The 25,301-nt window shown below is 37.6% G+C and overlaps 2 protein-coding genes across 5 annotated transcripts; one reads left to right on the top strand and one right to left on the bottom strand.

Annotated features, from left to right (window-relative positions):
- The first annotated feature begins 4,425 nt into the window (after window positions 1-4,425).
- Window positions 4,426-6,522, top strand: LOC122082884 (transcription factor GHD7-like). Its single transcript, XM_042650695.1, has 2 exons — window positions 4,426-4,894; window positions 6,106-6,522. Exons 1-2 carry the CDS (start codon window positions 4,472-4,474, stop codon window positions 6,424-6,426), a joined length of 744 nt encoding a protein of 247 aa, XP_042506629.1. The 5' UTR covers window positions 4,426-4,471; the 3' UTR covers window positions 6,427-6,522.
- A 3,033-nt stretch (window positions 6,523-9,555) lies between these two features.
- Window positions 9,556-24,705, bottom strand: LOC122080637 (protein RFT1 homolog). Of its 4 annotated transcripts, none has more exons than XM_042647436.1 (12): window positions 24,106-24,699; window positions 23,826-23,977; window positions 20,398-20,516; window positions 18,084-18,247; window positions 17,836-17,910; window positions 15,058-15,129; window positions 13,623-13,760; window positions 13,310-13,465; window positions 11,593-11,645; window positions 11,276-11,454; window positions 10,824-10,918; window positions 9,556-10,083 (listed from the first exon to the last, which is right to left on the bottom strand). In XM_042647436.1, the coding sequence occupies exons 1-11, from the start codon at window positions 24,251-24,253 to the stop codon at window positions 10,858-10,860; spliced, it is 1,317 nt and encodes a 438-aa protein (XP_042503370.1). In that variant the 5' UTR covers window positions 24,254-24,699; the 3' UTR covers window positions 9,556-10,083; window positions 10,824-10,857. The 4 variants fall into 4 exon arrangements, with proteins under 4 accessions (XP_042503370.1, XP_042503372.1, XP_042503373.1 ...); XM_042647438.1 differs by lacking the exon at window positions 9,556-10,083 and adding an exon at window positions 10,527-10,748; XM_042647435.1 differs by lacking the exons at window positions 9,556-10,083; window positions 10,824-10,918 and having other exon boundaries at window positions 11,093-11,454; window positions 24,106-24,704.
- Between the last annotated feature and the right edge of the window lie 596 nt (window positions 24,706-25,301).

Genomic DNA, 25,301 nt, shown 5'->3' with positions numbered 1-25,301 from the left:
ATTCAAATTAAAACATGATTCTCACCAATCAATAGCTAAGATTTTTAGTTATTGACCAAGCAAAATGAAAGAAGCCTCCCCTATATATATATATTAAATGGACTAGACGAATAATAATACTTTTCAAAAATCTGACCAAAATTTTTCAATGTGTTGATGGTATGTAAGCCTTTTTTATTTTTTATTTTTTATTTTTATTTTTAATAGAGGGTGCACCTATCACCCAAGAGGCTAAAAACATGTGGCCATATGGAGCAACTTTTTTTAATGATGTTGGTGATACTATAGGTTACATCAGCCCACCAAATTGCTTTGTTAGCTAGGAGAGCTAGTGGTGTGTTTCATGCAGAAAATGAAACATAAAACGATGGATGAAACGAATGAAAATAGTAAATAAATAATTACACAATGTCACACAAAGATTTATATGATTCGGTAAGATTGTATATATCCATCGTGAGGTGAGATCTGGTTCACTCTTAATAAAAAATATGATTATAGTCGTTCATCCTCACACTTCTCTCAATTTACAGAGGATGAACTTGTTACAATTTATAGCAATATTATATAGGTCCACTTTACCAAAATACCCATATAACCCTATGAAAATTTTCTTGGAGGCTCCCGCCCCTGAATCCTACCATGGACCCACCAATTCGATAAGGGCCTAGTGACAAAGATAACATGCAAGGTGGTCTGATAATGCCCTTCAAAATCAGCCCACAAATCCTGAGCAATGGAACACAAGACATTGTCGCTTCAACATTTCATGTGTATTTCACACTGTCATGACAACGCAAAAGTGTTGCACCATTTATGTCGTCTACCTCCAGATGATAGCTTAGTTGACAACCATCAACACCTCACAATTATCAGGTCATGAGTTCATCAACTCTCCTTTGGGCCTTCTTATATTAAAAAAAAAAAAAGTATGCCATGTCCTTGCCTTGTCAGTCTTCTTACTTGCTAAAATCAACTATACATCCAACCATTTTCTAGACATCCAGCCATTGTAATTGCCACATCATCCTCTCATGTGGTATAATTAGGGATGCAAACACAAGTAACCTTAGATTGGTGGTCCAATAGGCATCTTTTTATTTTTTATTTTTTATAATTAAAAACCAAAAAACAAAGATTCTTAGTCCAATTAATATCAACTATAAAACAACTTTAGTACCAAGTTTCCCTGCATCCACAGTGAAAAGGAATTCGTTCCCCTGGGGATCCAGGCCACTCAATGGGAGGCAACAAGTAACGGGAAGCCGGGAGGCGGGGATTCCGATCCTTGAGGAACAGAGAGAAAGATAAGTTGATTTGGTACTTGAGGAGGAGGGGGTGACGAATCTAAAGTCGTAAAGGGTCCTTGATGAATAGATGGACTAACTCATTTAGCCCAGAGAACTGGGTGATCTATGTACAAAAAGGAACCTACTCTGACACCAAAGTGAAAGCACTTCCAAAAGATGTACAGTGGGTTATGGTCATACGACTCATAAGGAGCAATTTTAGGTCGTCTCTCTCTCTCTCTCTCTCTCTCTCTCTCTCTCGCATGGGAGCTGTAATGTAATGGCCTGCTCTAGGAGGCTAACAGCTAGAGACCCAAGTTGTATATTAAAAGTAGATGGGTAATTTATGTAGGTGGAGGTGATGAAAGATGCAATCTGGGAGGCCTAAAGTCCTTCATGGGCCACTGAATCTTTTTCTTTTATGTTAGGTGTGTTCCAAAGAATCCCTAGAGATAAAGAGGACCCGCAATCTTTTTGGGTGCAAAGGGGGTTTGGGTTACATTCTGATATTGATTTGGGACCATAAAAGCTCATCATTCGCCACCACAAGGGGGATATGTGGGCATACTCTAAAGTCGGTGCAAGAAAGGAACCTCTCTCTCTCTCTCTCTCTCTCTCTCCTAAATCGTTCCAATTCCTTCCATTCCATTCCATTCTGAAGAATCCAGACGAAATTCACTGAAATTTTGTTTTTTGTTTTTTGGTTAAAGGTAATTATCTGAAATCCATTGGAAAAACAGATATTTGTTATTAGGGCAAGAGAACTCCTCTGGCAGATCAACATGCCAATGAGAGAGCATGTGGGAGAATAATGAGCGCACGCAGTCGGAGGTTTTTTGGTTTTTTCATGCCTCCATCAGTCTGTGTGTTTCTTAAGCCAGATTAATAGGGTTCTTTTTCCCTTATTATTATTGTTATTCCATATGATTTTAGTTTTGTGTATTGTAAAAAAAGTTTCAATTGTGAACCAATAATCCATCAATTCTAGACCGTTTAAAATCGATCAAAATTGAAAACTGATAGTTAACCCAATTACAATACATACAATGAAATTCCAACAATTAATCGAAACCAAACTAGTGACAAAACGTATAACCAAGTAACAATAGACAAGCCAAAAATAATTAGTGATCGTTTTTTTATTTAGGAACTTGAAACCCGTTAAAATCAATTCAATTTAGGTTTCCGTCAAATTGTTTAAACCGAAACAAAATCGATGAACGAATTATCTGGGTGGCTGGAGAGGGAACAGTGAGGAGAGAGATAGTCGCAAAACAGGAGAGAGAAAAAAATATGAAAAGAAATTAGGAGAAAGACAAACACAAAATTTTGGTTGATCCTCTCCAGCTAACTCTCCGGCTAAAGAAGATCTAAATCTCCGATTAACACAGACGTCCTAAGTTCGACTCCCACTAAGCACACCTTGGGCCACTCACACGGGATGTTTAGTGCTCTTCACTGCTTTTAGTGAAAGTTGAATGGTTCTCATTCAACCCTGGTATGACCCAGTCTATGCGGTTTTGGGATCAGTATGAATTTACAGGACTAGTTAGACCGAAGACATGGATACCCGTTAGCAAAAATAAAAAAAATTTAATATAAAATATTGACTAGTAAAATATAATTCTGCATGGATATATCACCGAAAAGACCGAGTGACTCTTGGTTGAACAGATCTATTTTGCATGCATGGGCTTTAGAGGTAAGTTTTTCGTTCTTAGGTTTTTTGTTGGGAAACCAGTTTTAATTCTCTCTTTGTTAGGAAGACTCAGACCCCCATCACTAATCTCACCTTAAAGATTGCATCAGCAAGGTCATGTCCTTCTTTGAAATGTCAATAATATTTTATTAAATCTTTAACAAACAGGTCCTATATTTCTTGCATATCAGATGTTATATTTATTTTTCTAAAAAGAAAGATGGCTTCTCTTTAGTCAATTGATGTTACATTTTACTAGTAATATTTAAATTATTAAAATAGGGCTAAAGTGTTAAATATGAATCTTAAGTGAACCTAGTTTAAAATGTGGCTAAAAAATATGAGTCTTGTAGAAAACCTAATTTCCACGTCCATGGCAACCTTTGTCTTATTAAATTTTAGAGAAAAGATCAACTACCACATCGTTGTTGTATCCAACCATGTATATGTTTGTCTCTCTCTCCACCCTTGAAAAAGACCTCTATTTTTCTTACCCCACACTCCTAATTGATGCACACCGCTAGCTAACTAGCTCCCACAAATAGAAGGCATGTCCATCCTCGCACATCTTCCGTACTAAATTTTAATATGTGGCGAATAAAGTATCAATTGTATTTAGAAGATAAAGAAGTGTCCTTGTAAGGTTCTTCATTTTTCATGTGTCAATTCATAAGTGTAGGATGGAGTAATATTTTCCCCTCCTCTTTTGGAGTTTTAATACCTTTTGGAGTGACTTTTTATATATTCTTGAATCCTCTTGCGATGTGTCACGTGCCAACTTGAGGATGGAAATTCCATCCTCCCCTTAGTTACTATCTTCCTTTTATATATATATATATATATATATATATATATATATATGAAGAAATGAAAGAAAACTTGGAGGGGTGGTGGGAAGAAGGGTTGCTATGCCACTGTTTGATAAAACCCCACCTTTTACACTTGGACCTACAAAAATTGTACATGTGTACAGTCAACCCTCCTCTCCATGTGATCAGGCTGCCCCACCTGTGGAACATAACACAGCACTTCTTGTACAGTCCCTTATCCACCCCATGCCACTTTGTAGAAAGCTTACCAACTCAAAATCCATGGGACCCTTTTTCTTGAACCCTAATTTTGTTCCCCAGAGATAAAAAGGTAAGGGAAGTTAAGAGAAGAATCTGACACGTAGGAAATCATAGATTATTCAAATCAAGTTCTTGGTTGGCATTGGATAGTAGTATAGATTCCTTCCTAGGAAAACATATACAGATTATTTAAAATCAAGTTCTCGGTTGTCTTTGGAAAGAAAAGTAGGGAAGGAATCTGCCACGTAAGGAAATCAAAAAGATAATTCAAATCAAGTCGTTGGTTTTCATTGGTCACCAGTACCAAACCATCCACCCATTTAAAGAAACACTTACAACCCACAACACAAAACCACTTCATTCCCTTTACTTCTTCCTCCTTTTCCTTCTTCTACTTCCACTACCTTACCTCAATGTCATCTTCACAGCTATGTGAAGCTTGTTACAGCTCTGGAATGGCTTGTTGCACTCATGAGTCTACTTGTCTGCGTTATTCATGCATGGTTCCTCATGTTTCTGATTATATTAACCCTAATGGGATGTGGGTATCTTCCTCCAGGCACAACCCTGGTGGTGGTGGTGGATTACAGGAGTTTCAGTTCTTTGGACGCGACGATACCGGCGACCGGTCACTTGGATTGCCTCATCATCGCCATCACAGTACAGCTCCAATGGTAGAAACTCCAGGCATCAAATATCAAAAGAACCCATGTAGCAATATCCCCTTAACACTTGATATTTGGTCTAGCAACACCGGCTCTCCAGGCTCTCCTATTACTGGATCACGTCCCATGGATGTTCCAGTCATGGGGCAGGTGGCATCTAATGCCTCTGCCGTGAGTATTTGATCCTTTTTATGTATGTAGTTATACTTCTTTTAGTTGCAGACTAATGGGTCTTACACTTGCCAATAATATACTCTTCTTCTGTACTCTCTAAAGTGGTTCTATTTTTCTGTACCCTTAGCTCGTCCTCCTAGGGTTCACAAACCTCTATAGGATTTTAGTGTATATGTTCTCAAAAGTGTAACCATGATTAGTTACACTAAGAATATACTAGAATGATATAGCCCTTCTTCTCACTTGCCTTAAAATGATCAGATTATGTAAGGGACCTTTGAATTATATTAGTGAGTGAGGGGTACCCAAAAAAAAAAATGGCTACAAATTCTTTGTAACCATGCCTAGTTACATATGGTACCAAGTGCAAAACCACCCTCCCCTCCCCAAAAAAAAAAAATCTTTCTCCTTTCTTCTTACCCTCCAATTAGATCTAAATTTCCCTAAAGCAATATAGGGTAGACTACAAGTTATATCATATAGCCATTACATCTAGCATAAGCCACTGGCCCATTCATCTCTCTCTCTCTCTCTGGCATTTGACCTTCCTTCTAAGTGCTTGTTATTGAATTCTACTATGTTGGGTATTTTCAGGTCTTCAAATGGTAACTTCCTAAGCCAAGACCTGTTTTTTGGGTAATTTGAACCCATTAAATCAGCTTGCACCAAAAAAAAAAAAGATTTAAAATCAGATTTTAATTAATGGTGCTCATTATTGTCAATCAAGTTAGAAATGTTGTTTTCTCTACTCTTATATGTGTACCACTAACTGCATATTTACATCATTTCAGATTTTGACCGAACTGGCTGTTTTAATTGTTGTTGGACAGGAGTCTCCAATTATGAAGTCACGTCACATCATCAGTGGAGAAAAAAATTTCTTCTTTCTTTTTATTTTTTTATATTTTTTGTCTCAAGGGAAACTCAGTCCACGGTCCTTCAGCCCTCTAGCAAACACATGTTTGCTTTCTCATGCATATAACACTAAGATCATTTTGTTCAATGGTAAATAACTTCTCTTTGGTGTCAACTAATCACTAACTAGAAAAAAAATTGGTTACACGAATTTATCTCCACAAATTAAGAACCTTTTTTCCTAAGATCAAGAAGAAAACATTTCCTATATTTCCATTTATCTCACAAGCTCTCTCTTTATATATGTGTGGGTTCTTGTGTTCAATTTGGTGACTCTTGGAGGAATTTTGTAGGCTTCATTCTGGGGAAGCATATTAACAGATGCTGCTGCTTCCACTGAACTTGCAAAGGAGGTTAGTAACAAAGCAATTTCTGGCAACGGTGGAGACAGTTCAGTAGACAGAGAAGCTAAGATCTTGAGGTACAAAGAGAAGAAGGCAATGAGGAACTATGAGAAACAAGTTCGTTATGAATCAAGGAAGAAATATGCTGAAATTAGGCCACGGGTTAGAGGTCGCTTTGCTAAGACTTCAGAATCTGAGCAGCAATCAGCACCTCCTGAGTACAATAATTCCAGCCACTGTGGTACTGGCTGGTTCAGTCTCAGTCCTTAGATCATTAACATCACTTAATAAGTGAATAAATCTCCTAGGCTTACTTATGTTTGTGTCTGTTCTACTTTAGTTGAACCACAATGTCCCTTTTCTTTATTTCCTCTTCTTTTTTTTCTCCTTTTTTTTTTTTTTTTGACTGCTTTTTATCTTATAAAAAGAAATAGTTTATTTATGATAATCCATGTATTCTTGGTGACCCATTACTAATTGATTGAGGGTCAACACTGTAGAAAATGAGAGCCTGAAAATAATCATATAATACAAAGATTTACGTGGTTTGACAAGATTGTCGATGCTCACGATGAGATGAGATCTGGGTCATTATCAATGGAGAATAAGGTTGTAAGTGGCAACTACTCTTCCTCACAACTCTCTCACTCTCTCAGTTTAATTACAAAGAAAAAACCCTTGTTACAAATTTATAACAAAAACATTTACAAATAATTTACTGAAATACCCACATAATCCTAAAAAAATAATTTCCATGAACCCACTAATTCCTCGAGGCTCTAGAAACAAAGATAAACACATCAACAAGGATAAAATATAGGACCTCTTAATTTGTTCAAAACTCTCTTTGATCAAGCAGGTCATGGTATCATTCAGAAAATACCTGCAGAAATGTAAGTGCTAGCTGCACACTGCTCTTTGATCTTTGATATATATTTATGTTCACTTTGAATTCAATTGGAATACAAACAAAACAGGCAAAAGGGTAAAGGCCAAAAGAAAGCACAGAGCCTCCTCACCGTTTCCTTGCGTGTCGACCGAACAACCATGGTTTATGGTTCCCCCACCTGAAGAAAAAGCTTTCCCTGGAAACCTTTCTGTCTTAGCAACTGGGAATCCATATAATATGAATAAAGATCATTCATTCGGTTTGAATCTCTTTGTTGGTAACGAGGAACCCATGGCCCACCCTTTGAGTGGAATGGGTACATCCTGGGTCAATATTGTATGAGTATGACCTGCAACCCACATGGACTAGGACAGACCTTAGGCACTTATTATCTCTTTTATTTCAATTAAGATCCTTCTTACCATTTTTCTTATTGATTGATCAATGCACCTGACCCGACTAGGATGACATGGATGGCTGTTCTCTTCATGAGGAAAAAAAAAAAGGGGGGGTGTACCGGGCACGAGGCTCCTGCATGTGTGAGGTCCAAGAGGACCAAGAATTACGAAACCTTATCCCAAGAATGCCAAGAGACTGTTTTGACCACTTAACCATCAGGTTGTCATATTCATACCTTACTATTGGACCAAACACGCCCATTGATTGTTCTTTTTATGACAAAACTAAAATCATATATATATATATAGATCCCCTTAATCTAGATCTTTCACCGAAATAAACTTACCCATAAGCTTTGATACCACTTCTTAGAGCTTATAGAACACAAAGGGTGGCTTTTAAGAAAAAGGTGCCCAAGTCCCTATAAGCCTTCACATCACACTTTCGATGTGGCATCAGTGCTTTCACGTGAAACCCCAACAAAATTCACCTTGTGGAATCCCAATTAGGAAAATTCAAATAGTTTAAATGTATGAGGGAACTATATATTGGTGGTCTTATCTCGTATTTGGGGTTTTAATTCAATCATATGATTTACCTTGTATTACATATTTTCTCATATCTTGCCAATGATCCTAATTGAGCAAAGTTTTTTTTTTTTTTTGGCCACCATTTCTCTTTGATTCATTGTATAAAAATGTGAAAATTTGTCTAATGTAGACTCAGCTCAAACTTTACACATAAGAAATTGGGATCTAATTGTAACTAAAATTTGAGATCCGACTAGTAGTCTACCGGGTGGTAGATAATGCCATCAGCACTAGGATACAGTCTCATCTCAAACCTGCATCCACTCATATACATAATTTTTCAAATTATAAAAATTAAATGGCGAAAGATTTTGTGCATGGTCCTGTCCCCTTTCTTCTCACAAGAGATTGTCGAAATGAATAAAGGCAAACTATGCTTTCAGATGCGAACCCATCCATATTCGTGATCCATCCAAACTGTAACTACTCACAAGTGGGTCATGAATCTACTGGTGTACAAGATCTGTCTCTCTCTTAGCCCCAATTATACTTTCTTTTCTTTTCCTTCCCTTTTCTTTTTAGCTGTAAGCCAAAGGGAATAAGATCCAGACTTTTCTCCTATTCCCTTCCCACGGCAATTAATTATGTCCTCTTTTTCGTTACCAAAAAAAAAACTGTCATCTTTTTCTATTCATATTTTATTTTTTATGGAGTGGATGATGATCATAATACTCGAAAGCTACTCGTCATGGGGGACTCCACCCTCTACGTGTATATATGATGGGTCTCAGACATCAATTTGAGAATGGAACACCACTTCTTACCTTCCATTCATGGCATGAAACAGTAAGAGGAAGCAGAAACATTAGCCTCTCTCTCTCTCTCTCTCTATGTGGCATGTGAGACTCAGAGAATGTATAGCTTTTTCCTGTATTCTCTTTCTAAACTCTTCCCTCTTTCCCACAAATATATGAACCAAAGCTATGGTTGTTCTCATTGGCTTGAGCAAGTCTATGCTGACTAAGTATTTTTTGCTCAAGTTGAAGCCATTAATTACCTACCTTCTTGTTTTCAAGTGGTTGGGTTAGGAAATTTCTCTCTCTCTCTCTCTCTCTCTCTCTCTCTCTCTCTCTCTCTCTCTCTCTTATATTTTACAGAAAATTTTCACTGACCCATTTGCTTTGTTTACAGCCTCTGTTGCTCTCTAGGAAGTCTAACGTCTATCCATCCAACAGTCAATATGACCAGCTTTCAGCCCTCCATGTTGCTCAGAGTAGTGACCCATTAGGACAAGGTTTCTTCCACGAAGCCATGTGAATAACCACAGTAGGGATAGGTATCCTCATAATTCTTTGTAAATTTTTGTAGCTCTATTCAAAATGCAACCACACTAATATAGTTCAACTTTTATTGTTCTTGTTGTTGCTGTTATTATTACAATATATTTCATTGGCACGACTAGATTATCTTATCTGGTCACACAAAAATCTGCCACAAGGCATGTTAGGTGGATATAAAATTATGTAGATAGATAGATCCCTTGATCCCCAGCTCACATGTTAAATTTTAGCCGCAACAGAATTTGCCAAGTGGAAAAATAGTCTCTTAAAATCCAAGACCATGAGAAAGTGCACGTACAGTAGTGGGGTGCATAAAAATACATGGTAATCCATGCAAATACAAGTATGAGAACATGGTTGAATTTGAGTCTAAAACTTGATAAAGTAGCTTATCCTGACAATCTGTTGTCTAGACAATCATTCTTGACGGCCGTGAAGTGGCACTTTGTGGCTGAAACTTAACTAGTGGCCAATCTAGACCATCCACTATCTATCCAATGATTAGAATTGCCACATCATTCTCACAGCCGATGTGAAATTGACATTTTCCCCCGCCACAGTCGTGTTCATATACAATGAACACAAAGCAACCACTTCATCTGAGTTCACAAAAAACAAAAGTTTGTATAGGTCCTGGATGAACAAGTAATAACATTTTACAAGTTTCCTTGGTGGCAGATTTTGTAGAGCCCAAACTCAGGGCCCAGCCCATTTTAGTTATAGACTCGGCCCTGTGAACCAGCCAATTTAAGAATTCCCGGGGCTCCATCTGATTGCAAGGGAAGAGAAGAGAAGTCAAATGAGTTTTAAAAAGAAACTGAAAACTTTGGTAATTGTAATTGTAATTGTGTAACCACCTTAAACTCTTACTAAATATGCTAATCATACTTTTCAATGAAAACTTTCACTAAAAGTTGAATTACAATGTACCCATTTACATTAACTATCTATAAATATATAATATCAGAATTTCATTGCTGTAAGGTGTTGTACTTCTTGATAAAATGGTATGAATCATTAATAAAGGGAGAGTATTTCAATATATGTATAAACATTTACTAGTCAGGTCGAAGGCTTGGATACCTATCCTTAGCAAAAAACAAAAAACAAAAAAAATCCTAGAAAACTGCGTAAAAATTGAAGACATAAATTACCTACAAATCTATAAGCCAAAGAGGAGGCAAGAAGACCAAGGGTTAAAAATTCATCAAATGGAAAGAAATGAACCACCTTCAACTAAAATTCTATATTCAACATCATAAATAAAAAATAATAATAATAATAATAATTAATTAAAAGAGCTAGAACAATATATCATCTATGACAACTTCTAGATCACCAGCACATCATACATCAGGTTTCAAGACGTCGATCTAAGGAATGAAAGCACTGCATGATGGAAACAAAAAGATGGTTCTGTATCTGCAGCCTCGACTGCACCAGAGTATGTCACATTAACCACAGGGAAGTGAAAGGGCATGAATCAAAGATAATGGAGTATGGACAAACCTTTGAGGCTCAAGTGAAGTATCAGTTAGTTATTCTATTCAACATGGTCCCGAAAACGGATGATTTTGTTGATGAAAGGCCTCTCACGGCAATATCTATTTGCAAGTAGTTCAATGAATCAATTCCAATGCATAGTAAAAACATAAAAGGAATGGCTTAAAAGATAACAATGAAATGTAACAGTGAGATGAAACTCCCAGCAAGAAATAGTTTATAAAAGGATGAGGATGCTCCACAGTTGTTCTTTGCCTGTTGTATAGCTACTATAAGGAATTAAGAAAAACCACTGGGGCAGAAATTAATGAAAACTAATCCTGCATGTATAACAAGCTTGCCCCTGAAATGCTTTTTCCCTCCCTTGTATCATGGCTAAATGAATTGCAACAGGGATAACAACTGTAGAGGATTCTTGTCCATTGTGAATTTGAATGCAAGTACAAAAGAGTACATACATTACAATGGTGGATATACATAAGCATGTCAATCCAAAGGATGAATGAATGAGCATGGTTGGCCAAAAATTTTCCCGATCGAGAAATATTCGCTCAGATATGAGAGTAGCAACACCTGAAAGAAGCAAAACTGTCCAACCAGATGGCAAGCACTGATTGAATGCAAAGGATCTAGAATCCTGTTGAAGGTAACAAATAAATCTAAAATAAGAACCAATTCAATATCAAAAGTTCAAAATGATTCAAGATTTTGTGTTGAAAGCAAGCAGAAGCTGCAGAAATATATAGATAGAATGTCGAGGACAAATTTTTCGCACCTGAAAATAATGCATAATGAATACTGCAGAGTACAGAATCCTGAAAATCATATCTTTCGGTTGCAGTCAAGAAAGAAGCCAATGCTTTAATTTCAACACCTTTTTTTCCCAAAGAAAATAAGCCAATTTTTTAAAACTCAATAAAACACTAATTATCATGCATTCTTTCATTAGTGTAAACTGTATGGAAGGTCACATCAGTGACATCACTATGGGTATTTTCAGTCTCATTTCTCAATAATTGGACAAGGGAATGTAGCAACCAAACTTTGAAACACAAAATCAATATAGAACCAATAAAATGACACACAGGATTGCATAACCCCAAGAACAAATTCTTTTAGACATCTGTTTACTAATGCATTAAAAGGTTAAGAATCAGATGGTGGCCTTGTGATGACAAGGTTAAAGCAGGGGTTAAAGCACAAAGTGCTTGGCCACTGAGTACGTACACCATTTGATGCAAAGGGAGACAATAACCACCACAGATGGCTAGGGACCAGCATGCCTATTAATCCCCTCTATCGGTTCAAATGTCCACCAACTTTAGTGCCAATAAGTTCTTCCAAACAGAAGAGCATGCAACAGTAGGCACTCAGAAACTAAGTGATCAAAAGTTCATAATTGGTTAACCCACAAAATAGAGGGGCTTCTTCAACCCACCCTTTCAAGAATACTTTGCCAAGTGCCCCAACTTATAGACAGTAACAAGTTGGACTTCTGAGCAGTGTAAATATAAATGACCAATTTCTAGCACCCTAGAAAAGCTGAAATCGTCACTGAACTTAGTTCCTCACCTTTTTCAACATGAGCAGTAAGGAAAAGAGGAAATTTTCCATTATTGAGCTGCAAAAATCACAACAACACAGTGTGGTCAAGTTCACACTATGAGATCTGTGCCAGAAGTCATCTAGCATAAACAAGCCAACGCTGTTTGTAATCAAACAGACCAAAAAGTTCACTACAACAAGAACAGTTAGAATCAGCCTGAGCCAGGGAGGTTTCCAAGCCAATTAGCCTGTGTCAAACCACTACACAGTTGATAAAAAACAGACTTTCTCATCTACATGACCACTACACTTGATAAGAAACAAACCTAGAGAAAGTTTGTTTCAATAGTATATTTTTAAAAGAGCTAGGGGCAGGCCTAAATTGACCATAGGAGAATATGTGAGGAATGACATGCATAGTCTAGGTCTTGTCCCAAGTATGACCTCACATAGAGCCTATTGAAGGGAAAGGATCCATGTAGCCGACCTCATTTAACTGAGATTCTCCTAACTTGCTGGGTTGTGCCTCTTTCCTCTAACTTTCATTTCTAATCTCCAATCACTTCATTCTCCCTATTTTTTTGGACCTCGGTTTTATTTACTTTGTTTTGTATGGAACTATGGATCCATGTATTAAGTTGGGATAAGGCTGAGTTTGTTATTGGAATATCAATGCTGATAATTCCTACAGGATTCAACTGGGAGCTCATACTGTAAAGCAAAGAGAGTAACATCACCAACAAGATGAAAAATCAGGTGATTGACCCACCAATATTAACGATGCTAGTAATATAATCAGGTGCTTGCTAGAAACTGCAATAAAATTAGAGGCACTATCTGAAAAAAACATTAGATGGATAGTTTCTTCGGAAACATATCCTTGTTGCGAGACCATTGAGCAAATGGAGGAAAGGGAGAAGGGAGGGACCAAATCTTAGAAAGGATACTTAATGAATTAGCCGCAATTAACCCAATTGCCCCAGCTGAGCGTATGAGTAGGACATTCAGTACAACGTAAATCCCTGAGAATATGAGTAAGGAGCCATTTGAATGCTTCAACTGTTTCTCATTTGCCACTGCATGTAGAAATGCTTCAGATGTTCCTGAAGCATAATCAAGGGAGTAAACATTACTGTTGGAGAAATGCATTTGTCATCATTTAGTACATGGAAGAAAGAAATTCTGATTCTCATATGATCACTAATATAATTTTCCAATTGCAGCCTTCCATGATATATTGAAAGATAAAAGGTGACTTACCATTCATAGCTAAAACAATGACATAAAGACAATAGTAACGAAGTGCATTTGGAGCTTCTCCATCGCTCCATTTCCTACCATACAAGACTCTAATAAGAGCATAAGAGTAGCTTGGACCAAATGCCATAACAACCAAACCTACAGAAAATACTGTCAAAATTTAACCACCATAATGTTGCCATAACTCTGGAATTCATTTACTCAAACAGCATTAAAAAAAAAAAAAATGTTTTTACTGGAAGTTCAATAGGAAGCTAAGTTGTGCAAGCACAGACAAAATCAGACAATGTATTTTCCTAGTTTTTATTTATGATAGAAGATAAATGACAAAAGAAATTTATTAAAAACAAAGAAGATCAAATTCTTAGCTTGAAGTTCTTAACCAACCTAGATTCTAAATGGGTTGTCGACTTCATAGATTGGGGTTTCTTAACTGGTTCTCTGTTTTCAGGGAACTTTCTCAAGATGCAAGAAATTATTCGTCACATTTCAGCCCAAACTGAGAATGGATGCAGAGCTCATATTGCAACATCTATAGAGATGGTTTGTCACCAAACTTGTGGAAGATTCCAAAACTTGTTAGGTGTTGATATAGTTGCGATTCAGAAAGCATCAAACTTTCATGAGAAAACAAAAATCAACTGAGATTGGTACTATGAACATTAGCAAACGACTGGAATGACTAGTCTTCCATATCAAGCACCATTTAACCAATTTCTTTTCCAAATCACACAATATGTTTATGTATTCCACGTCATGCTGCATTTCTCAGAACCTGAACTTGAGTGGGGAGTGTGCCTGTTGTGGCATGCATTTGAGTGTGTGTGTGTGTATGTGCATAGTTCTAAATCTCGGAAATTTTGAACGAAACTTCACAAGTTTTGATGGTTTCAACCCTAATTTTGGCAAATTTTGGAAATTCGACCCAAAATTCTAGCAAATAGCCCAGGAAAAATACCTGGTTTTGACTGGGTTTCAGAAATTTGGACCTAAATTTCAGTTTAGACCAGGGATTTAGAATCATGTGTGTGTAAACCAGTTCGAATGGCCATTTAAGAACCATGAATACATTTGTTCTGGTTCAAGATATTGACTTCTCATAGAAAGTGAGGTCAAGTATTTCTAGTTCTACCATTATGAGTTGCCATGATAAGTCGGCAACATTAGTCAAACAAAGCTGAGGAATTGGGAGGAGGTCACTATTACAGTGAGTGTTGTCAGCACAATATTCCTGCAAACAAAGGTAGTGACATACTGTCAAATCACATAAGGTCAGTGACAAAGCTAGCCGAGGCATCAAGATTGTTGAAAAATCTTCAACTCCTTGTCCGTAACCCCTTTCATCGGATCATACAATTTTTCCTTCTGAATCTAAATGCAGTTTCAAAAAAATTACTTTAAAATAATTGAGTTCAAAAAAATAAGAAACACGTACCAATTAAAATAACAAGTTTTAGTGCATCAGTGAGGGAACTCCCTATTTTCATGTTTCTCTGAGGAGATTTCCCTGACAAGAAAGAACAAACATTTAGTCACTTAAGGATTGATCTTCCATCCTATACAGTGGCACAAATGGTATAACATCCAGCACACATGAAGCTAGTAATGAAGTAAAACTCGACACCCCTTTTGGACTATCAAACTGAAAAGTAGCAAATGAGGTTGGAAAGAGAAAATATGATATACAAAAGTCATCTCAACTCAAATAAACTCAACAAAGCCTTATCCCAACTATTTGGGGGTTAACTCATGCAAACCCTGTTCCACTACCAACTCTATCTAGGCCTATATCTTCAGTTAAATCACCAGCACTCACATATATGCGAACTAGTGTATCCCAATACAACTTTTGAGCTTTCCTTGCGACCTTGTCCTTCTAATACCGTCAACTTGGACCATCACTCCCAAATTGATTATTCAAACAAAAAACCAAGGTAACCAGTATGGAATTTGAGGGAAAATAGGAATGTGGTAGGGAAAACTACATAGGAAACCAGAATCAGGAAGAGTCCAAACAGAATTTAAATAAGAACAAATAGTGGAAATCGATAATCGATAATCTGGAAAACAGGGCAGGTTTAGGTATTCGCTCCCCAGACCCCACAGTGGTGGGAGCTCATGCACTGGGTATGCCCTTTGGGAGAAAACTGATATCTATCAAGATTATAGTTGTCACAGAATCTAGGCAACACCAACAAGGTGCCCATCCAAGTGACCTATAGACGCCTTGACAACTATGATCAAGATATAGGTCAGATAAACACCAAATCTGGATCAAGTTCTCTTTGAGAACAACAATCAACCAAATAATAATTACCAGATTTTTCAACTGATTTAGATAATACAACTATTGTAACCAGATTAAATGGAAAAACAGAGCATAGAATTGAAAGATGCTAACAGTGAAGTGTCACCCAATTTCGACTAATCAGATTCATACAGGAATAGAAGCAGAAAATCTCTGCAATACCCCATTTTCCTAATTTATTTCTGAGCTTCAAATAATCATGTTTTCTGATTCAGAGATAAAAAAGTAACATGTGGGGGAGAGATCAGGACTAGAAAAAGAGGGGATTTGAGAATCAAGAGTAGCAGTACAAAATCATCAACAAAAATCCAGGCCATGACCGCCCTGGGATTATTTCTAGAAAACATAATACTCAAGCAACCCAAACTCAAAATTGAAATCTCTGTTCAATATCAAAAAAATCGTTGGTTACATCCCTAAGGTTCCTCCCTTCCTAAAACAATTATGATTTTAACTTAGATACTTACTCAACTCTCCTAATGATACTAAAGTTAGACTGTTGAAGTAAGTTCCCTGATTGAAACTGGACTCAACAAAAGATATTTAACTAATCTCTGATAGAACCATATCCCCCAAACAGCGGCTTGAATTTAGGGCCCCAACAACAACATAAAGCCTTTTCCGAACTTAATGGGGACGGCTACATGGATAAAGACTCTAATTAAGCCTACATCCCTTTATACAAGGCCCAAGGCCATGGCTTTTAAACCCAGGCCTCTTATGATGTGGGATATGAGGCACACAAGGTCCAGTGCCCAACAGCACTCGCTTGCCTGCATCACCAGTGCAGTTATTGATTTGATGTACATGGCCGAACCATCTCAACTGAAAATGCCTCGTGTTAGTTGCAGCATTACCCTAAGCTCCAGTAAAATCGTCATTTTCTATTTCCAGTCTTTCCAGTATTGCCCCTCACCCCTCTCAACATCCACATGTTAGCTCCCCCAAGGTTTCTGCTAATAAATTTATTTCCAATTCTATCATTTCTAGTCCAGTCAACAGCCATTCATTGGTCTCCACACTTAAATTTCAGCCAAAAGCAATTCTAGCTGCTTGTGGGTGGCAGGAACTTTTTAGTCTTTCAGTCGGTATTGAACTGAACAAGATCCACAAACAGAGCTCATACAATCAAGAGTAGCCAGCTCCCCCCCCCCCCCCAACCCCCAAAAAAAAAAAAAAACGGACACCCCAAAAAAATTCCCCTCCAATGGGTTGCATCAACTTGCATTGAGATAGATCCCAAAAATGTGCACTCTCAATGGAAGCAGAAAAAAGTGACTGACAGACCATTCAACATTTCCCTTTGAAGAGATTGCGGGGATGTAATACAAAGACAAAAAATATATGCAGCTTCCAAGACCACCTCAATCAGAAGGTTCTGAAAGGTATACTCTAACAGAATATTCTAGAAGACATATCATTGCAGGTCACACCCGTTCTCTTAAAACATCACAGCTTGACAGCTTATCCAAAAAGAAATAAACAGTATACTGCAAATTGATTAGAGAAGCTGAGTAGGGAAGAGAAACAACTCTTCAGCGAGGAAGTAAGGAACGAATACATGGAACTCTTGACTACACGAAGATAGATACTCATAAAATTTACTTATGTTCACGTTTTGGGTAAATCTTTTAACCACGCCAGCTTACACACACACACACACATAGGAGAATCATAAGACCTAGTTCTCCTACACTCTAAGATCACCGATAAATAGAAGTCATAGTATAAGAACATCCAATGTGATGAGTAACAAGACAAAAGCAATAAGTTCCAGAATTCTAATTAAATAACTCACCAAAGCGAAAGAATCCTGATAACACAATCAATAGTAGAAACAAACTATGGGTAGGCCACTTGCATTAAAGAACAATCCGGCGCAAACAGAAATGGGAAGAAATAAACCTGATGCAAACCTTGCAAATGTAGTGTAAGAACTTTCTTCAAAAGGAAGAAACACCAATCTCACAACTAAACTACCTGAAAAAGAAATGAAAAAGACTCATTTAAGAACACTAAACAGATAAAAAAAAATAAAGGGAATGCGAATGATACTTAAATACTTCATAGCATCTATTTCAAGTAAATTAAGTATATGATGGTGAAAGGAAATTTACTTCTATTAAACCCATAGATTTGGAGTCAGTACTAACCTAATTTGTCTACAAGTCCATACACAGCCTGGTTGAAGGGTGTATCCAACCATACAAGTATCATCTTTTCCCCTTCCTGAAGGAGCAACTTCCAGAAGGATTGACCAGTAAACAATATACACATATTTTTAAGCCTCTGATCATAATCCGTCATCTTTCCTTTTCTGCATTCAGAATATAAGCAAGTTGCTCATATATCTGTTGCAATATATAAGTGAGGAAAAGCATGTACAAATAAAAAATTAAGGAATACCCTTAAAATTCTAATATCATAGGTGCACAATAAAAGAATCAAATGAGAACTTAAATTTCTCAAAAAGAGAAATAAGGTTATCAAATAAATAAAATTTAGTGAAAATATCTAAAAAGAGACCATCACTGAAAGGGCCTCATCCAAAAAAAAAAGCATCTATCACCTTTAAATATGAAATAAGTAGAAGACAAAATCCTATCTGCCACATCCCTATGTTAGCTTTCATTTGCTGACATAAGCAAACTGAATCAGACAAACATATCCTCAAAAAAGGAAATTTATGAATCTTTTTCACAAATAGACAATATTTGAGGGAGAGAGAGAATTTCCAATAAGCATATTTGTGAAACTTGAAATATGAATTTAGGCGTATTTTATCATTTTTATGTTTATCATTTCTACACATTTCAGCAATCAAAAAGGTATGAGAAAGGATGAAAGATAGGTTCTGTCTTGATGGGGACATCAAGACGTACAACGGAAGGAAGAAGAAGACCCAACCTTCTTTGTGGTTGGAGGATTAGAAGAAGGAAGAAGAAGAAAGAAGAAGAATAAAGGAAGGCTCGATCCAGCCTTCCCAGCGCTGGATCGAGTCCTCTCCTTCCAAAATTTGCCAAAATTGTGTGGCCTCCACCAAATCTGATAGTTTAGTAGTTTTATTTCCTAGGATTTTGTTTATTTGAGTCTTTAATTTAATTAGGAAACTAAGTGATTATCCTATTGATTTCTTTTTATAAAGTTTCTTTGTTTATGAAATAGCATTCCTAGAATAATCTTTTCTTTTTAGTAATTAATCTCTTATTTATGTAAGGCCATTGGCCACGGTTCTAATTAATGAATGTGAATTGAAAAACAGCCAAGGAGCAAACCCCCCACCCCTCTCACGATTCTCTCTCTTTCAATCTCGTCTTTCTCACTCTCTTTCTCACCTTTTCTCTATTTATTCTCTCGGTTCTCTCTGCTCTCTTCTCTCGCCTCCCTCTCTCTCTTCCAATTCCCTTTTACTGCTACTGTTTACTGTCCACTGCTGTTGAACGTTCTCTGCTGCTGCTGTTGTTTACTGTCTACTACTGTTGGATGCTCTCTGCTGCTGCTGTTATTCTCTGTTACTACTGCTGCACTATTGCAGCTTCTGTTTGCAACAACTGGAGGCCATACTACGTGGATAGATCATCATCTGGGCTGCTGCTGATCTCCTTTCAATGAACGGATTACTGCTGGGCACCATCTTCAAATCTGGGTTGTCTTCTTTACTCTCAGACTTGGGCAGCAGATAAGTATAGAATAAACCCTCCCATTCCCTCCATTATCCCCTCATTATTTACTCTGTACTTCCATTAAAACCCACCCCCCCCCCTTTTAGCCATTGCTTAACCTTTTTATTTACCACATTATTTGCCTTAAGTATTGCTGGTCTTCTTATTACTAGTATAACTGATCTTAGAGCATATAGCATGGGGTTTCTATCTACTTTTGATGCTTAATAAACTAGTGCTATAACCTAATTTTGATTGTTGTCATGTTCCCTACCCCATGTTTCCCCTTGAAGCTTGAGTGAGTTTATGTGTTTTTCTTCCTAGATTATTATTTTTTTTGCTACTTTGTCTATTAGTCTCATTCTATGTTGCATGTTAAATCTTGTTTGTTGAGTTTCTTTTGTCCTGTTTACCCAAGTCCCTTGAGTTAACCCTACCTAGTTAGTTAATCTTGTAGGAAACCTAGTCACCTAGGAACCCCCTACATCATGTCTTCATGGCTTTAACATATATAAGAATTACAAACTAGACTTTCTGGATAAAAGATACAAAGGACTTTCAAGAGTGCCAAGAAAAAGGTTGTCCACCTTCATTGACTCATTGGTGCTCAAAAAATTGAAGGAACTATGACTGGTAACCAAAATAGAAGCTTTTATCTACTTTTGAGTTATGTCAATCTTATGTGCCTTTTATTTTCTTCATTATAAACTAAAGCATCATCATGTATTGGATGGCCAAGGTAAAGGTATCCGTTAAAAGTATCCACATCATTATTGAAATGAGTATTTCATAAATAGATTTGTACCTGAAGGGGAAAAGGTCAGAATTTCTCACTAGGTGAGTGAGAAGAAAATAGCCCCAATATCCTAAAAACAAACAAGCTCCATATGCTATCTGTGCTAATGCAAATACAATCACTTTTTCCTGTAAATAATGGATTTATCATTGTTAAACAGAAGCTATTAAATAAACCATCAGAAGAAAATGCAAACAATTCTAACCAACCTACATAAAAACAGATTAACAACAAGGTCTACCAACAACTTGAAAGAAAATATTCCTCTGGGTCATGGGGTTTATGAATACCTCTAGCAGATGCTGCCATTGAAAGAGTTGGTCTCTATTATGCAAGGACCAGTGAGTTCATATTGGGACAATAAAGTCACTGTCAGTATGGGCTCAAGTCTACAACCCTGTGGAACATGGCATTACTTAATCAAGGAGAACCTGAATTACAGACATGTTAGACCCCACATGCAAGTGCAGCCGATCTGTATCTGAGAAGAGGAGTTGCATTAAGAAGGGGATAAAGCTTGCATCCATCCGCTCCACCCTTCCCATTAAGACTAAGGACCAGTGTGCATAAACATGCATTAGGATGCATGCCAATACACGGGAGGGTATTTGATTGAATCAGGCTATGAAATTTAATTTGACACATCATCCTTCTGGAATAATTGTTTTTTTCTGAGGGTATTATGGGAACTATATATATTAGTGTCTTATGGGGAATACATTTGTAAGTAAGGGCATTTCAGATATTAAGGAAATTTACTTTTAATTGTTAATACATTATGTGGAGATAGGATCAAAGGAGGATCCATCTTCCATTTATCTCCTGTAACTTGTTCATCTGTTCTTCTTCCTTTCTTTTTTGTGAGAATAAAAAATTCATTATCAAAAGAAGAAAGAGATACAAGGAGCCCCTAAAAGGGGAAAGGGAAGAAACATTACAAGAGAAAAAAACAAAACAAAACAAAGAAAAATCCAACCGTCAAGGAGAGGGGACAGAGGGTTGTAGTAAGGAGATGGGCAAGCCCTAGGATACAACAATAAGTCTGTTCCTTGGGGAATCAACTACACTACAAGAGGAGACCAAAGATAGACTGCTATTGAGATCAAAAGAAATGGACTTTTAAATATGATCAAAGGATCTAAAGCTAGAGAAATATCTTCTGAGATTATGCTCCATCCAGGTATGACTAATGGTGGCACCCAAGGCAAGCTTATCGAGGACGCCACAGACTGAATTTCCAGCATAAAACATATCCACATAGATCCACATATTTACTCAGGAGGCTTATGAAAAGATTTAGAGTTTGCAAAAAGGATCTTCATATATTCTTTATTAACCTAGAAAAATCCTATAACAGAGTTCCTAGAGAATTAATCTAGCATGTAATAGAGAAGAGAAAAGTGTCGAGTAAATATGTGGATATCATTAAAGATATGTACGAGGGTGTGGTGACTATTGTGAGAACAGTGGGAGGTCAAGTTAGTGATTTCCCAATTACAATTGGTTCCAACAAGGATCGGCTTTAAGCCCTTATTTATTTTCACATATTATGAATGATTTAACTAGGAACGCTCAACCCATAGTGTATGCTTTTTGCTGATGATAATATTTTGGTGGATGAGACAAAAGCAAGGATTAACGGTAAGTTGGAGTTATGGAGATCAACCTAGGAATCAAGAGGTTTTAAGATAAGTATAATGAAGACAGAGTATATGGTGTATAACTTTAGTTACACTAGAACGTATAATGAAATGGTGAAAATTGAGGAAAGGGAGATACCGCAAAGTAATTATTTTATATATCTGGGGTCAACCATAAATAAAGAAAGCGATAAAGAGGATGATGTTTCACAAAAAATTAAAGTGGGATGGATGAAGTTGAGAGGTGTTTCTAGAGTGTAGTACGATCAACGTATTGCTTTAAATCTTAAAGGAAAATTCTACAAGACAATCGTAAGACCAACTATGATCTATACGTCACACAGATAAACCAAGTGTAGCAAAGATGAGGACATTGAGATAGATGTGCAGCAAAACAAAGAAGGATAATATAAAGATTGACCATATTAGAGCTGATTTGGGAGTTGCCCCAATACATAATAAGCTTCGAGAAAATTGTTTATGGTGGTATGGCTATGTTCAGCGGAGGCCTTAGGATGCACCGGTGAGGAGGAGTGATCTGAGAGCTAGGGGCAGACCTAAAATGACTTAGTTCAAGTTTGACATCGAATAGAGCTGTTTGGAGGGCAATGATCCATGTAGCCGACCCCATTTAGGTAAGATTTTATTGGTGGTGTTGCGTTGATGCGTTCTATTCTCTATATTATATTATTAAGGAAGAAAGAATGCTACCCGCTGGCGCAGGTACACACCTAGACACAGTGGGTGTGGAAGGACCATGCTGCCCAGCACAGAAGATGCTCTCGCACGTCCTCCCATTGGCCTACACGATGGCTTGTACCTGCGCCAGCAAGGTAGCGTTCTCTTGCCCTGTTATTAATATTTTGTATACGCATGGATCCATGTAATCAACCTCATTTAGTTGGGATAAGGCTTAGTTGTTGTTGTTGTTGTTGTCTCAGACTCAGCATAGAAAAGGCCCAAGTCAATTCTAACCAGAAAAGTAAAAAATAATCGCAAATTGAACCCCTCCAACCAACTACTTTGGAGGAGACCTAAACTGACAAAGACTTCGAAAAATAAAAGAAGCTTACTTAAAATAGGACTGGATTTATAATTTCCTAATCCAGCCTGAACTAGAACAGAGAATAACAATAAAAATGGGAAAAAAAACTAAAAAAGAATGCAGAAATCTGATTACAACAGAAACCAGGAATGCTGGAGCCACAGTCCAAATTCTGGAACCACAGGCTGTGTGAAGCCCCAATTCTGGCCACCTTCTTCATTGGGTACTACTGTTGGTGCCTAAATTCTGCATCACTCTACGTACGAGCAAAGGCAAGGAAATCAAAATGTTCCAGCTACTCTTCAGTCTGAAAATTTGGATTCTCAATAGCAGACTGTCGATTCTCCATGTACTGGAACTTCTTTGGAAAATAAACCCATCCCAAAAAAAAGGGTAGACTGTGAATGCAACAGAAATAAAGCATGTATTTGGCCATTTACATGTCCCCTAAGCATATTTGACTTACCATTATAATGGGATTCATTATGCTTATTGTACTCCACAGGTGGAATGCGGAAAAGACTCAAGGACATGAATGTGAAAGATTAAAAAATTTAAACACCCTCCCCTGTTGAACTTTTCTGCACTATAATTTTTTTTCAAAAAGTAGATATCCAATAATAGTATAGATCAAATTGCAAAAGAAATATGAGTCAAAAAGAAAAAGGCTAAAGATTCTGTTGCTCATCAATTATATCAATCCATAATACCAGCACATAAAAGATATGGATGACCAAATGCTTCGAGCTTACCATATTAGTCTGCTTGACAATGAGGAAGTAGGTTGTCATGCAACGTGAAAGAGTTGCCACAGTTTCAACCACTAAACGCAATTCAAGGAGTAGCAAATTCTGTGAAAGAATGTATAAGGGTTCTGCCAGTAGCTCTAATATGCATGCAAATCCTGTCATATAAATCCATAGATCTCATTTAGCAAGTTTGGACCTCAGAAGAAAAGCACGCAACAGTACCCCAGAATGCACCAATGTGCATAAAGTAAAGTATATGGTAGGAAGGGAAATTAGGAAGTACCATGAATCAAGATAGATTGCCCATAGGAATCGGTGAAGTTTAGTGCCTGCCACCAGAAGACAGATATGCAAGCTACAAATGTAAAAAGTATTCCAATTGGGAAAGTCATCCATGCTACTTTCAATAGCTTTGCAGCATTTACTCCCATTTGTGCACCATCACTGAAAGAGTAGTATCTTTTAAATGGAATATAGTAGTAGCACACACATGGATAAATTTATGATTTTTTTTTTTTTTTTTTTGGGATGAATATATAAATTAAATACAAGGGGAAAAAAGGGGGGAGGGATATACAAAGCCAGAGGCAGGGGAAACAACCCTATAGGGCAGGGGGAGGGGAAAGCATAATTGATAGGGGGAGACCCCAGGAGACAACAGTAAGCATATTCCTTGGGGAGTCAATTACTGAGCAATGTGGGAGAGAACCAAGTTTGGAGGAGACATCAAAGTAGATGGTCTTCCAAATTGAGTCAAAGGATCAAGAGTTGGGAGTCCATCTAAGGAGGTTGCGTTCTGATACGGCCAAATTGATAGCCCAGTAGGGTAAGAACACGTGGTATCTAAGGAAAGGACACGTGTCGCCCACCTGATAGAGGCTGCAAGGAGTCTGACCGCGTCAACCCGTGAAGAGAATATTCCCCACGAAGGGGATAAGACATATTCGAGTAGGACTCGAAGAGGAAAGGAGGCGGACCCGAGAAGGATTCCTCCATGGAAAAGAGAAACCCTAAACCCTAAGGACTATAAGAGAGGGCCCGAGCGGAGGAAAAAAGGTAAGCAGAAAAACCCACACCATTACCCTTGTGAAAAACTGTGTGGCTGATCTCTAACTTGGGCGTCGAAGGACTAACCCCGGATAAACATCCTGGCCTCTGCCTTCTGTGTTTGTGCAGGATCAACTCATAGGGATTTTCGGCAGCAACAGATTGGCGCCGTCTGTGGGAACGACAGTAATGGTGGGGAGAACCTACAATTGTAAGAAGACGAGAGCAGCGTCGAACATAAACATGGGGGAGGAGGAACCTTCAGGATGGCTCCCTCCCTCGATGGAAATCGGAGGAGAAAGGGAAAACGATGATCGGGAAGGTTCCGCGAGGGACCAGCGTTCGGCCGGATATTCGGTGCGCGGAGGTAGTAGTCCTCCACCCCCTCCTAGAGCACAGGAATATGTGACAAGGGAGCAGTTCGAAGCCCTC

Source organism: Macadamia integrifolia, chromosome 6 (genome assembly GCF_013358625.1).
Source record: "Macadamia integrifolia cultivar HAES 741 chromosome 6, SCU_Mint_v3, whole genome shotgun sequence".
NCBI lineage: Eukaryota > Viridiplantae > Streptophyta > Magnoliopsida > Proteales > Proteaceae > Macadamia > Macadamia integrifolia.
Note: the sequence above shows the minus strand (reverse complement) of the source record. Positions and strands in the feature narration are given on the sequence as shown.

Coding starts and splice junctions, on each gene's coding strand:
- LOC122080637 (XM_042647435.1), bottom strand. CDS start 24,253: ATGGGAGTAAATGCTGCAAAGCTATTGAAAGTAGCATGGATGACTTTC. Junction 18,248..20,397: donor TCTGACCTTTTCCCCTTCAG/GTACAAATCTAT, acceptor TTCTGAATGCAG/AAAAGGAAAGATGACGGATT. Junction 11,646..13,309: donor AATTGCGGCTAATTCATTAA/GTATCCTTTCTA, acceptor TGCAACCGAAAG/ATATGATTTTCAGGATTCTG.
- LOC122082884 (XM_042650695.1), top strand. CDS start 4,472: ATGTCATCTTCACAGCTATGTGAAGCTTGTTACAGCTCTGGAATGGCT. Junction 4,895..6,105: donor TGGCATCTAATGCCTCTGCC/GTGAGTATTTGA, acceptor GGAATTTTGTAG/GCTTCATTCTGGGGAAGCAT.